The 15,122-nt window shown below is 42.9% G+C and overlaps 1 protein-coding gene across 5 annotated transcripts in view; it reads right to left on the bottom strand.

Annotated features, from left to right (window-relative positions):
- Chl1 (cell adhesion molecule L1 like) overlaps positions 1 to 15,122 on the bottom strand; it is a 595,242-nt gene that overhangs the window by 39,335 nt on the left and 540,785 nt on the right. For all 5 annotated transcript variants that reach the window (XM_078033574.1, XM_078033576.1, XM_078033571.1 and 2 more), the window contains 3 exons: positions 11,938 to 12,122; positions 4,304 to 4,435; positions 17 to 157 (listed from right to left, as the gene is read on the bottom strand). In XM_078033574.1, coding sequence (XP_077889700.1) covers positions 17 to 157; positions 4,304 to 4,435; positions 11,938 to 12,122 — 458 coding nt within the window. The remainder of the gene's footprint in view (positions 1 to 16; positions 158 to 4,303; positions 4,436 to 11,937; positions 12,123 to 15,122) is intronic.

Consider the following 15,122-nt stretch of genomic DNA (forward strand, 5'->3'; position numbering starts at 1 on the left):
TCTCAGGTGCGCTCACCTACAACATCGATGTTGGCATTGGCCAGGATGGTGCCGTGGACGTTGGAGGCTTCGCACTGGTACACGGCAGTGTGATTGGGCTGCAGGTTGGTGAAACTGATTTCCCTGGGGAAGACCACATCACCAGCGAATGGATGGTCTGAAAGGAATTAAAGAATGTCAGCATGATAAAGGATAGGGCATGAAACATTTATCCGCCGTTTATTAAACGTGTCACACAGTATTTATATTTTAAGGCCATTTTAGGGTGAATTATAGTTCACCAAGAAAGCCAATTCTTTAAAGCCTTCTCCGCGTGCATCACGGATGTTTCTTTTCAGGACCTTTCGCATTTTCTTCATCCAAGTTAAGGTTTATTATCAATATCTGCTGGTCTGCGGCTCCTTGCCCCTGCACAGCCCAATTCATAATAGGATTCTAGGTTCTCTGTTTGTTTCTGACACGGACAGACCCTTGCTTACTCTTCTGAACCTAGGTGCGGATTCCACCCAGCACAAATCACCGCATCAAATCATCCTCATCTTTCCAATCTACCAACACTGGTTGCTGTTTTTCCTTCCTTGACACCTTTATTTCTGTTCCACTGCTCCGTCCTTCCGGAATTTTCGGACGTACACTGCTCATTCCTCGTGTCTTTACTGTTTAACTCCCTCAATTACAATAGCTCACATATTTCATTTTCCCAGGATGAAACCCCTTCATGAGACCAGGGCTAGGTCTTCAACATTTGGGTAGCAACACCTATCCCCACTTCCGATCTTATTAAGGAACTAAGAGCTCTGCTGGATGGGCCCCCCTGCACAGTCTCATTGACTCTGCTTAGAATTCCCTAAAACAACATGTACAAGGCCATTAACATTTTTTATTTTTTCGTTTATTTTTGGCAGGGGGGGACGGGGAGCGGGGATTGAACTCAGGGGCACTCAAGCGCTAAGCCCCATCCCCAGCCCTATTTTGTCTGTTATTTAGAGACAGGGTCTCACTGAGTTGCATAGGCCTCGCTAAGTTGATGAGGCTGACTTTGAACTTGCAGTCCTCCTGCCTCAGTCTCCAGAGCCGCTGGGATTATAGGCGTGTGCCATGGCACCTGGCCTACAAGGCCATTTCAGAAGTTAGATTCAAAGCACATGAATGATACATCCCACAGCATTTGGTAACATTTCTGCCTCCAAATTCCAAGTCCTTGCTAAGTCATGGACAGTGGAAAGGAAAACATTGGAGAGGAATGTTTGGTGGGTGTGTGTGGGTGTGTGTGTGTGGGGGGGGTGTGCACGCGTGAAAAAAATCTACTTTAAAAGTCACTATAAGATTACAATCTATCCCATTTTTTTCTCTCTTATTGGTTCCATGATGCTAAATAATGACATAGTAAGTTTTAGGTTATAGAAAACACTGAATAGTACATATTCAAATGGAAATCTTTCCTTATCCTTTCCTCCCTGGGAGTCCTAAGTGAATACATTTTCCACTTGACCATGAGCTGTGGGACCAGTGCGTGGTCTGTGTGTTTGAGCTGTCGGACCCCCTGCTCCTGAAGATATGCTCTACCCAGAGAACAGAAAAAAACTGAAAAGATTACGTTGGGTAACCATTTTATTCACCAAAGATTACTATGAAGTTGGTGGAAAACGAGTCCCTGAGTGATGGCTGGGATCCTTTCCCAGGATCTGTGGCTACATTACCTAACCTGGAATAAGAACATTGTCGACGTGATTAAAGTGAAACATTTTGAGTCACGGAATTTATCCTGAATCATCCAGACAGGCCCCTGTAGCTGCACAGTTTCTTAAAATCAGAAACGCTTTCGGGGCTTTGGCCAGAGGCACTTGAGATTATAGAAAAGTGGCCAGTCAGATGCAAGACTGCTGGTGTTGAGGCTGGAGGAAAACATCTTGGGGCTGCCCACAGGAGCTGGAGAAGGCCACAAAAGGGATTCCCTCCCTGATCCTGCTGACAGTGAGACTCATGCAACAGTGGACATGATCTTTAGAGGCAATGTATCACCTGTCACTTGAGACGGGGCAAGATGAACAGCTCTTCCAAGTTCTTGAAGGCTGAACTGTCAAAGGGCTTTGCCAGGGACCGTTTCTGATCTGACCCTTCACCCCCACACCTCAACTCGGAGTTCTAAGTCTGCAGGGTTGATCCTGTTGCCCATTTAGTCCTTACCCCATCGGCCCCCTGGGCAGCTGGGAATCAACACAGTATTGCAAAAGGAAGAAAGGAGGCGATGGCCTCCCGTTTAAGTTGAACCACAATTAAACTAAACGTTCTCCAGTGTGCCTTCCAGGAAAGGACATTGCACAACATGTCACATGCTGGCCACAGCCAACAGGAGGTGGGGAGTCAAAACAAGCAAACACAGGAGTCCTATCCTAATTCAGGAAGTCTCTTGTCAATTCTGTCTCTGGTCACTTCTGTGGGAAAGAATGCAGTGCAGAGGGAGAAAGGTCACCCATTAACTTGTCCCTGGGCCCCAGCTCTGGCCCCAAATTGATGGGCCTGTGTTTTTAAGTAAGTGTTCTGACTTCTGTGAGTCTTGGTCACTATGTCTGCAAACTGATGGGTCATGAAAATCTATCTTTCAAAGCTGTTCTAGGCCCAGCATGTGAAAAGATAAAGTCTGTATTCAATAATAGAATTCACTTGGGCTTAATTTTGAAATGAAAGGGAGAAAGAAGAGGAATTCCTAAAAGCGTGAGTGGAGAGAGGATTTGGATCCTGTTGTCAGGTTACTGGCCTCACCCCCCCCCCCAACTATGGACGGTTGGGACCTGTTTGCTGGGGAACAAGGAGAACTGTGGTCCAGGAGCCGTGGAAGAAAGCCTGGGCCTGGGTTCTGCAGGGGAGGCTGGGGTTCCAAGCCTGCCAGGACTTCACTGTGCGACTCTGTTTATTCTCAGTCGTGATCTATCCATCATGAATGAACCAGTTGGCTCTACCTTGAGAATAAATCCAGAAACTAACCAGGATGTCCAGTCTGGCCCGAGTCCCCAGCATCTTTCACACGGTCCCCTTCTGGAGTGACATAATCAGAGTCCCCATTCAGAGACTGGAAATCTCCCTCGGTAAAATGCAAATAATAGCATGATACTCTTCTGCTCAGAATCCTGCATGAGCTACACATCCATGGCCAAGGAAATCCCAGGTCCCTACTTGGGCTTTCCCTGAACCTCTGCACTGGCCCTCCGCTGCTGGCTGACCTCACGGCCCAGGACTGCCCATTGGTCAGTCACAGGGGGCTCCTTTCTTTCCTTCACAGGCCAAACACCCCTCTTCACATTCACGGACCTCGCCAACCTGAAAGCACGTTCACAGGTTCTACAGGGCTGAGTTCCTTATCTCCTTCAGGGCTCTGCTCAAAGGCCTGGGAACACAGGAATCTTATGATCTGACCTGATGCAGCAACCCTCCCTGGGACCTGAGGTCCTATGTGCTCCACTGATATCCAGCTATCTGCTACCTTAGTGCAGCATACCCATGTGCTCCTCTGGCTGCTGACCACTGCTCCCCACCAGAACATCAGAACCAGGAGAGAAGCATTGGGTTTTTCTCAGTGGTAGATCCCAAGCAATAAGCCATAAGATCCCGTGCACCAGAGGGACTCCGTAAATATTACCGGAGACAAGAATCTGTTAAATATGAATAGTACGACCTCTCTAAGGTTCTTCTGATAATCTGTGAGTGCCTTTCGCAAAGAGAGCAGCTTTCAAACATGAAATTTTATGATTTTATGTTTTAATCTGCATTTCTTATTTGGCAGTCTTTATCCATTAAAAACTGTTCTTATTTCCTTTTGAAATGACAACTCCAAACCTTGTTTCACTTCTTCTTCTGTTCTCTAAAGAGATAAGGGGGGGGGCGGGGAATCTCACATTTGAAGATATTAAGGATGGAGGGCTAAAGTTTCCTGGGTGTCCTATGAAATGATAATAACCAGGCACACTTGGGGCGGTTGGTTAGGTGGCAGCTTCTGTGCAGAGCACCCTGTGACTTGTTTTATTTCATCCACACAGTAGCCCCATGACTCACTGCTATTTTTTTCTCTCCTTTTTCCTGGTGAAAAAAAAAAAAAAAAGAACAGTTTCTAAGAGGCTTCCTCATACGCCCAGTTGCATAACTGGTCACGGAGCCACCAGGCTCAGGTCTCAGAAATCAGACTGCTTCCAATCAGGCCATTCCTGATTTCCTGGTCCATCTGTCCTGCTCCTCAGCCACTTCCCAAGGCCCTTTGACACAGAGCCAGGGTTTCTGCAATGGGGCCCCACGGGCTGTTTCAACTCACTGTCCACTGGGGAGCCGTTGACTCTCCACTTGATGGTGGGCTGCGGCTCTCCCGCCGCCTCACAGAGCAAGATGCCGCTGTCCCCCGTGCTGTACACGCGACTCTCGGGCTTCTTGGTCCAGTGTGGAGGTTCTGGAAACAAAGAGAAGAGGTTTCCAGAGATCTGTTGCAAAACGGTCCCCAAAATGCTTAGGCCTGTAGTACTCGGAAGCACCAGCAGAGGGCAGACACCACCAAGTCGATCACAGTTCTTTTTTTTTTTTTTTTTTTGGTACATTTTGTTCTGTGAAGCAAGTTGGGCGTTGTTATTTGTGCAATCTGTTGTGTGCGTGTGTTTGTGTGTATGTGTGTACTTAATCTGGATGCTAAGCATGTATAATAAATCAACATGCTAAAAATAGTTAAATGCAACCACTTCATTTAGCTACACAAGCATCTATCTCACTAGCAGAAAATAAAGGAAGAATAAACATGGGACGTTCCTGAAGTGCTGACTCCAGCTTATCCGCAAGCTGCCGCAGAGCCTCTGAAAAAGGCTGATATTTTAGGAATACACTTGGGGAATATTTCAAAATCCTAGTATTTGAATTTTCAACATTCGAATTATTAATTAATGATTTCATAGCATTTATGTATCTCTGCCTATTCCCATTTATCTAATTGATCTGGAAACTATTATTTTCCTAGAGATTTTGATTTTTTGAAAAGGGACAGGGAGTGAAGACGACAAGCAATCCTGGAAGAAATAAAATATGGAAATCACTGGCATCTTCCTGCGCCCTAATGCTTCACAGTAGAATTCAAAGTGGTGTTTTGGAACAAAACATTTTTCTTTAGCTCAAGTATCACCATCGTGTTTTGTCACCCTAAGAATGTGACTATGTCTTCAGCAAATACAATATTTAATGTGTGGATGGTTTGGGTGAATTTATTCTGGAGAAAACTGTGCAAAACCTGCAGGTAATAATTCTATCAGCTGTTGCTTGGATAATTCCCCCAAGACATTTTGGATTTCTGCTTCTATTTAAAAGCAAAATTTTTAAAGATATAAGTATGCAGAAAATAAAAAATAGCTTTAAAAAAAATTTTTTTGTACTTGTAGATGAATAGAATACCTTTATTTTAGTTAATATGTGGTGCTAAGGATCAAACCCAGTGTCTCAAGCATGCTAGACAAGCCCCAGCCCCGAAAAATAGCTTTTAAGTATGTATTAAGTAAGGGAGGAAGAAGGGGATTATGCAAAAATATCTATAAATTCCCCAGGACAAACAAATAAGATATAGACACACACACGCGCGTGCGCGCGCGCACACACACACACACACACACACACACACACATACGTGTGTGTATATATACACAAATAAGTATGAAGTTCAAGTCTGAGCAAAAGAAATGCCTTTGGAATTATTCCATAGGGTGTGGATTTAATTGTTAAATTCCAAGCTAAACACTTGCATTCATAAATGAATCTGGAAATATTTCGTCACATAGTTTAATACACAAATTGTCTGGATTATAAACTGTGGGTCACTTTCTGAGGTAAAGGGTGTGTTTGTTTTGCATTTTTCAATGTCATTATTCTCTTTTTCTTTTCTTTTTTTTGGGGGGTTCTTTATTCAACCCCAATAAAATAAAAAATTTGGAAGTTAAAAAAAAAATCTCCAAGAACCTTATGTTTATGTTTATTGTACTGTGTCTACTGGTTTCAGACCACGTAAAAATAAAGGTCATTCAAATAATGGCATTTCTCTAAATCTTCATGTGTAATAAAATCCGGGTTTCTATTTCTGTTCTTATTCTACAAACTTCATTAATCATCTCCTGGAGTCTGAATTAAGGTCCATTACTCTTAGGGGAAAAAAAGAGGTCTTAAGGTTTCACCTTATCCAGCCATTTCAACTTATGCACAGAAGCTGAGCTTTGGAGAATTTGTCTAAATTTCCCAGAATCATTGGTAAAAGGATCCTCATCTCCTGGTCCTGCCAAGGATCTGTAGACTTAGCCTATGCATAAGCAGCACTGAGACTCTGAAGCCCTGGGGATGGCTTCTGGTTCACTGCTATCTTACCAACGTGGACCAAAACCAGGTCCCAGGTCAAATCAATTGACCAGCTCTTGCTTCATGCTTCTGAATAAATCCAAGCTCCCCAAAAATCTATCCACCGACTCTGGAAGTTCCACGGAGTCCGGCACAGTGGCACATGCCCGTAATCCCAGAGTTTGGGAGGCTGAGGCAGGAGGATTGTGAGTTCAAGGCCAGCCTCAGCAAAAGCCAGGCCCTAAGACACTCAGTGAGACCCTGTCTCTAAATAAAATTACAAAAATAGGGCTGGGGAGGTGGCTCAGTGGTCAAATGCCCCTGAGTTCCATCCCTGGTACCAAAAACAATATGAAAAAGAAGCTCCAAATAAACTTGACCCTTCTTCCTAAACCTTGTGAATGCTTGGATGTTGCGATGTGGTCTTCACATGCCTCCTTCCCCTGCAGAAGTAAGCAGCTCCTGAGCAGAGGAGGACTCCGTCACGCACACTGAGGGAGACTTAGCTAGGTAGGGAGACACTGCGCTCCCTTGCAGAGGGGCTGAGACACTCAGAACTGAAGTCCCTAGGGAGACGTAAGAGACTAGTGATCTCCTGAGACCTGGGAGGAAAGTCACTCTTCCTTGGATCTCCTCTGCTAGGCGTGAGGTCTGCTCAGAACAGACATATGTGGAGTGCTTTCAAGTGAAAGCAAGGATCCGTCCCCAAAGAGACTTCAATGGAAAAAGACAGAAGCCACCTGGGCGAGTCGGCAGGCACTGCACCCTGGTGGCCCATGCTCGCCATTGCAGGCAGTTACAGAACACACCGGCTTCTTGCTAATTAGTTCACTGCAGAGGATACAGTGGGGCAGGGGGGTGTTAGCTAAGGGATGGGAAATTGGGGCAGTTGAGGTGCAGGCCAGAGGCAAGCGGGGACAGAGAACAAACAGATGCTCTCCAAAGCTCAGAACATGCAACTGTATTCCTGAAGGATAAGGCCAAGTTTAAAGGGTGAGATTAAACTAAAAAACAAACAAAAACATTGAATCCAGAGAAGGATACCATGACATGGAGACGCATGAAGATGAGATACGAGGGTCTCAAGTTCAAGGCCAGCCTGGGCAAATAATGAGATTCTATCTCAAAATACACAGTAAAAAGGGCTATGGATGTAGCTCAGTGTTAAAGCACCCTGTACCACCAAAAAAAAAAAAAATGAGAGAGAGAGAGAAAGAGAGAGAGAGAGAAGAGAAGAGGAGAGAGAGAGAGAGAGAGAGAGAGAGAGAGAACAAAAAAATAGCAACCCTGAAAATTTGGGGGGGGTTATTGAATGTCATTCTTTAATTTATTAACCTGAAATGTATGACAAACAGATGAAACTTTATGTTGTAACTTTACCCAATTTAGCATAATTGTAACCAAAAAAAAAATTAGATAATACATTTGTTTTATGCTACTGAAAATAGGGGTGCAAATATCTAATGCCAAGAATGTAAGAAGGAAGGTAGTAAGAGGTATTTATCACAAGGAGGAGAATAAGACAAGAAGTTGACACCTGTCAATCATATGACAGCTAGTATTTTCTTACTGAAATTTTATCATAGGTTCCCACTAAATATTTATATCCCAGTAAGTCAATTGTTAGAGTCATCAAATTTGGGTTTAACTGCAACTCTTTAGAAAAAAATATGTATATATAATACACACACACACACACACACACACACACACACACACACACTGGGAATTACACCCAGAGGTGCTTAAATGCTGAGCCACATTCCCAGCTATATGTGTGTTTGAGTGTGTGAATTATTTAGAGTTAGGGTCTCCCTAAGTTGCTGAGGCTGGCTTTGAACTTGTGATCCTCCTGCCTCAGCCTCCCAAGCCACTGGGATTTCACGCATGTGCCACTGCACTCAGCTAGAAATAGATTTTTTTATTTGAAATTAAGATTTCCTTAGGAATACTAATGACTTAGCTGGATATGGTGGCACATACCTGAAATCCCAGCAACTCGGAAGGTTGAGGCAGGAGGATCACAAGTTCAAAGCCAGCCTCAGCAATTTCGCAAGGCCTTAAACAATTTAGCAAGACCATGTCTCAAAATAAAAATAAATAAATAATAATAATAAGATAAAATAAAAGGGGCTGGGAACATGGCTTAGTGCTTAAGTGCCCCTGGATAAAATCCCCAGTACAGAATAAAAGAAAGAAGGATTACTTTGGTAACCAATTACATTGGTTATGATTGAAATGCATTAGATTTCACAGTGTCCTTTTAAGACTCAAGCCCATCTTGGATTATATTATAAATGCATAATTATTAATAAAATCTTTTGAATAAAATCTCTAGAATTCAAAAGGCTTCACTGATTCAGAGGCTGACAACACAAAAACTATTAGTGGGGGTTTATTTTTAAGTGATCATTTGAAGTTATTGGGGTCATAGTTTATTTCTAGAACACTCTACATTCCCTTCCAGTGTCTCTTCTTAGACAGTGTGTAAATGCCAGTATCCTGGACACCTAGAAAGTATGGTGAAGACATTTACTTCCTATTATAGAATCTGAACTGCGTAAAAGTTTTGGATTTGAGATGTTGTCGGTGAAATGATAAGTGCATAGATTTGGATTGTGTTTTGTAATAGAGAAGAAATATCACAAGTAGAGAGAAAACAGTACAAGCTAGACTTCTACAAACCCTAGGGTGTGTTCAGAATGGGCTAGATTTTTAGAGTTCCCAGTACAATTACCCTTTCCTGTAATGGCAAGCCCTTGATATTTAATTTGGGTTTCTAAACAAGAGAAGGAGGAGGAGGAGGAGGAAGGGTGGGGGGAATGATGTTGATGACTAAAAGTGAACTCCTCCTTCCACAAGATTAATGAAAGTTATATTTACTGCTTTCACCCTTTTAGGGACAAAAGGGGGTCGATGAGAACCATTCTCTCTTTGCATGCATGCTTAAAGAGAAATTCTAAAAATATACTTTCCAGAGCACCTTAAGTAGTTTCTCACTAAAGAGAAAAATGATCAACTCTTCCTCATAAACACATTATTTACATCTCAACAGTGCTACTAGCTGTTTTGGGAGTGGCGAGAACAATTTTATTTTTTTCCAGGAAACCTATATTCCTTTGGAGTCCGACAGTTGACATTTTTAATTGCATAATTAATTTTTACATCTTTGGCTTATTTATTTATTTATTTTGCAAGCCTTGCGTTTCTTTTTGAAAGCTTCTTCGGTCTTAACAGTCAAGAAATCCGTGGCCAGATTGTTAAAATATTCAGCTACCGTAGTGATGTTCCAGCCATCTGGAAGGATTTTCTGAAACACTCAGCAACTCGGAGTTGCTACAGCTAACAATTACACAAGTCTGATTGGTGGGGTTAGTGTGTGCTGGGGAGGAGAGGGGGTTGTAGAAAAATATCCTTGTAGTAGCACGGAGCCCTATCATATAGTCGTTTCAGAGGATGATTAAACTTAGAGGCAAAATAAATCTTTCAAACACTTCCGCTGTGAATATCACGGTGAAGGGTTTATTGTCAAAGGCGTATATCTCTGATGCCACAGGGTGAACACAGTGCATAGTATTAGACTTCCTCCTATAGTATTAGACTTTCTCCTCTTGCTAAACCCAAGAAAATGGAATTCTCATCTTTGGTTTTTTGTCCTTTCTATCACAAGTTACCATATCCACTGTGGAGAGGGTTTAGAGACACAGTATTGCTCGGAACAAGGTCATTACAAAATCAATTATCTTAACATTTGCTCGTGAGTGGGATTTGTGTCTGAGTCTCTCTTTCTCCACATTAATTAAAACAACAGACCATTACCTAGGTGTTCCTTGGGCAAACTGAAGCTCTCAGAGGTGAACTTTATTGGAATATTAATGGCAGCCCTGGAGAGAAGATCTAAATGGTAGCCTGGGAGAGCAATCCCCCTTTCAATGGCTTAGCCTACGTGGCACTAAATAAGTACAAATGCAGTAATCATTCCATTAATTTGATCAATGCAGTCAACTAAGCCATAGATGGAAGGCCTCAATGTGGTCAGACCCACAGAAAATAGTCTGCATTGGTCAAATTCACAGCAAGATCAGATGATTTACACTTCTGTCAGCGGGGACAGCCCCAATCGCCACATTGTGTCGCTTCCTTCTTTATTAAGTGGGGTCATCACTGCCTACTTATCTCTGCAAATACAACAAAAGATGATAAAACTGACCCAGCTATCCTATTCCTCGATCTATACCCAAAGGACTTAAAAACAGCACACTACAGGGACATAGCCACATCAATGTTTATAGCAGCACAATTCACAATAGCTAAACTATGGAGCCAGCCTAGATGCCCTTCAGGAGATGAATGGATAAAGAAACTGTGGTATATATACACAATGGAATATTATTCAGCATTAAAAGAGAATAAAATCATGGCATTTGAAGGTAAATGGGTGGAGTTGGCGATTATAATGCTAAGTGAAGTCAGCCAATCCTAAAAAAACAAATGCCAAACGTTTTATCTGATATGAAGATGCTGATTCATAATGGGGTTGGGGAGGGGTGGGAGAATGGAAGGATTAGAGGAACTCTAGATAGGACAAGGGGGAGGGAGGGGAAATGGGGGTGGGAAAGATGGTGGAATGAGATGGTCATCATTACCCCAAGTACATGTATGAAGACATGACTGGCGTGACTTTACTTTGTGCACAACCAGAGATATGAAAAATTGTGCTCTCTCTCTATAATGTGGATTGTAATGCATTCTGCTGTCAAATCAACACATTAGAATAAATGTTAAAAAGATGGTAGAACCTCCGCTGATCCATACAGCTTGAATTTACAGAGTTGACTCCTGTACACTGTGTGTTTTGTGCTTTTGAATAAGAATGAACCTGCGTAGCATACATATTATACTATCTATTCTTACATCCCCGGTACCAGCATGCTGAAAACCATCAGAACTCAAGATCCGTACAACATATGGAACGTCATCCATGCAACATATTGAGAACCATCTCAACTCAAGATACGGGTGAAAAAAAAAATGTAGAATTTAGGGTAACGCCATGACAATTTGCCTGGCACGTTCCTTTGGTGAAGAAACTAACTTGCGGAGAAGTGAAATAAAGACACCGAAAATTACAGGCGCCATGAGACGCCAAGTCCAAGTGTGGTTCCAGGCACCATGGAGGATGGTGTGTATCCTAATCTGTCATCTTGGACCTTCCTTCTCATACGGTTTAAGGTTGGGCCTGATCACACCGAGGTCACTATAGAAGTCATTTGTCACATAGACAATGTAGGAGAAGAGGTTTAATGAATACATGAATAAATCACCCACTGAGCTCATCCCTGTCTGTCCTTCACGTGAGACCTTTTCTTGTCCTTTTGTCCCTCCCACGTGTCCCTCCCACTCTGGTTTGGCAGGTTCATGACAAACTAGAGTGACTGACGTGTATTATAATTCTGTGCCCAGGCTCAAGTAAAAAGCTGGGAATCTTCACCTGTTTTAACACTCCCAGGACATAGTCCAAGCCCCACTCATGATAGGAATCTACCATTCTCTGTTTCAAGTAGACACTAAAAACCATCCGGGGAAATGTACCTTCGACGATGACACGAAAATTGTGGCTGGCTGTTCCCAGGTCATTGCTGGCCGTGCAGCGGTAACTCCCTTTGTCCTGGTAGGAGACGTTCTCGATCTTCAGGGTCTTGCCATAATTTTCTTTTGTTTCTCTTCCCTTTGGTAAATCGCCAGCCAATTTCGTCCATTCCACCTGTGGAGTCGGTCTGTAATCAATACATAAAATACATTACATTCCTGTAGGTAGGTTGAGGGAGCCAGAGATTACAGCCCTCTTTCCTGCGGTTAATTTGAAAAACCTGATAAAGTAGGACCCAGGAGAGGGAAGCTGTGACGGTCCCTGCGGTCCCCAAGATGGTGGCATTGGGGAAGGTGGCTCAGATGCAGAGCCAAGTGCATAGCCCACTCATGCCAGGGCAAATTAAGACTTCTCAGCATGTAAAATGCTAATCCTGTGGCTTTTCCACTCTTTTTTGGGGGGGTGGGGGGGTGGGAGGGGGGTACCAGGAATTGAACTCAGGGGCACTCCACCACTGAGCCACATCCCTAGCCCTATTGTGTATTTTATTTACAGACAGGGTCTCACTGAGTTGCTTAGTGCCTCATTGTTGCTGAGCTGGCTTTGAACCTGTGATCCTCTTTTCTCAGCCTCCCAAGCTGCTGGAATTACTGACGTAAGCTTTTCCACTCTCAGGGCATGTGGGAAAGGAGGCAAGCATCAAATCTCCCTTGCCTCACCCTATTAAAACATATGTACAAGCCGGGAGCAATAGTACATGCACACCTATAGTCCCAGCAGCTCAGGAGGCTGAGGCAGGAGGATTCCAAGTTCAAAGGCAGCCTCAGTAACTTAGCAAGGCTCCAAGCAACTAAGGAAGACCCTGTCTCAAAATAAAACGTAATAAGGGCTGGGGATGTGACTCAGCGGTTAAGCGCCCCTTCTGGGTTCAATTCATGGTACAAAAAGAAAAAACCATACAAACAAGACAAGTGGTAACCTGTCACAGACTTTATGTGCAAGGGAGTGGAGACACACTGGTTTTAAGTGGTACAGCACTTGCCTTGCTGTGTGAGGCGCTGGGTTCGATTCTCAGCACCACATGGAAATAAATAAAATAAAGGTCCATAGGCAACTAAAAAAAAATATTAAAAAGAAAAAGCGAAACCCCCTTGTTGTGAAAATTGATGGGATTTTTAAACATGGCTAATTTTAAGTGGTAGAGGACAATTTTATTTCATTTTTTCCCTCCCCAGTTGGAATACAAAGGGTGAGTGGCAGAAGGTTGATTTGTTATTTCTATTAACATTGCATGGTCTTTCTTACCATAATCCTTTTAACCACTAAAACCTGAAGAGTTACTGAGTCTGCACTAAACTTGGGTATGGTTATCATCATTTTATCAGTAAGGAATCTAAAATTCCACAAAGCTGATTAATTTGCTTAAGGTCACAGGAATAAAAAAAAAAATGACATTAGCGGTTCAGTCCATCTGACTCTAATCCTGTCCTTTTTATTACCCTGTGCTTTGCACAGGACTCCCTGTCCTTCTTAACTCTATATCCTTAAAATATTTGCTTGCCACCCAATTATTAATTATTATCCATTCAATTACTAATTTAATTATGGCTAGTTAATAATTAAGCCATTACCTCAAATTGCTTCTATCAATTAGCTCAAATTGTTTGTATGCATAGGCAATGGGTAAAATAATTATCATGCAAAAAAGCACCGCAGGTTAGATGAAGGCCCCTTGACACGCATCTGTTCTCTCCGCCTTCTGTCAAAGCCCAGGGGCTGACCTGGGTGATGGATTGGAAGCAACTACCTTATATTGGACCACGTTGGCGGCACCTGGCACCCGTCCTCAGGAAATTGTAATCATAATGGTCAGAGAGGAACATGAGAGAGCATTAGGCTTTAAGTTCCTGCCCACACACGGAACAGGAGGAGTAGCCCAAGTCTCCTGCCTACTTGTCTTTCTCTCCATCTGTTGCGGGGGCAATCTGCCAAGCCCCAGGATGCTCTGGACCTTGGTGCCTTCCAAACAGGAGTTTTTCCTGAGTCTGCTTTAATCGTGCCAGCATCTCACTCTCCACAATATCTGTTTTACCCCCAGTCCTTGAAAACGACCAGTTTTCTAATACCTTTCCCTCCAAAGAATCTACTAAGCTGATTTTGAGACTCACATAGACGAACATGCAGTGTTCTCTAAGGGTGGATTCCGGTCACTTCGAGAACTTCTAGATAGAGTCATACAATTTTTTTTTTTTTTTCTTTTCGAACTTCAGGAACATTTCCTAATAGCACTTGGGCAAGGATGTTTCCAGCCATTCGCTTGATTCTCACATTATCCTGGACTGAGTTAGACTTAGATGTACTTTGCAGCTGGGGACAGGCAGGATGCAATCCCAGTCACCTTTCCCTGAGCTTAGAGAAGTGACTTCCCTTCTCCCAGAGGACCCTTTGGGCTTCATGTACCTGATGTGCTAATGGGAATAACTACAGTCTCAAAAAGTACAGATGAGGGTAAAATGAGTTAATGTGTGTGAAGTCCAAAACCAAATGCTTGACACAAAATAAGGGCAGGATGTCTTGGCTATGGTTATAATTTTGTTACTATGAAAGGTTGGTGGTTTAAAACTCCCCAGAAAAAAAATAGAGTAAATTTCAAAACCTTTCTTTTTTAAACAGTGTGTCACTTTGATCTAGAAAGAGAACTAGACAGACAGGATGCCCAATCCAAACCTTGCATGAATAAGAACTACTTTAAGCGAAACCTCTTGGGACAAGGTTTCAGAATCCCCACATCCTGAACATGGAGCATTCTCTTTACATACCGCTTCATGACACTTTAGTTTCTATAAAGCACATGAGAGCATTTCTGTTATTCTGAGGACAGTCTGTTCAGTCAACTCAAAAAGTAAATGATGGCATTTGTAAGACATCAATGAAAAGAATTATTGGGAGCTTTGCTCCGACCAATCCACAAAAGCTTGAAAAAAAATATAATTGTGCCCACTGTAAACACATACCAATACAACAACAACAACAACAACAAAATGGTGGTGGTTACCATCAAACTGAGAGTTAGGGCTGTGACCTCCTAACACAATGCAGAGACCAAAAGTCCTAAACAGGGGTCACGTCACAGCATATGTCAGAGTATACCGGTGATTTGATTCACACAACCAACCTAGATCCTTGT

The sequence above is a fragment of the Ictidomys tridecemlineatus genome, chromosome 16 (assembly GCF_052094955.1).
Source record: "Ictidomys tridecemlineatus isolate mIctTri1 chromosome 16, mIctTri1.hap1, whole genome shotgun sequence".
NCBI classification, from domain to species: domain Eukaryota; kingdom Metazoa; phylum Chordata; class Mammalia; order Rodentia; family Sciuridae; genus Ictidomys; species Ictidomys tridecemlineatus.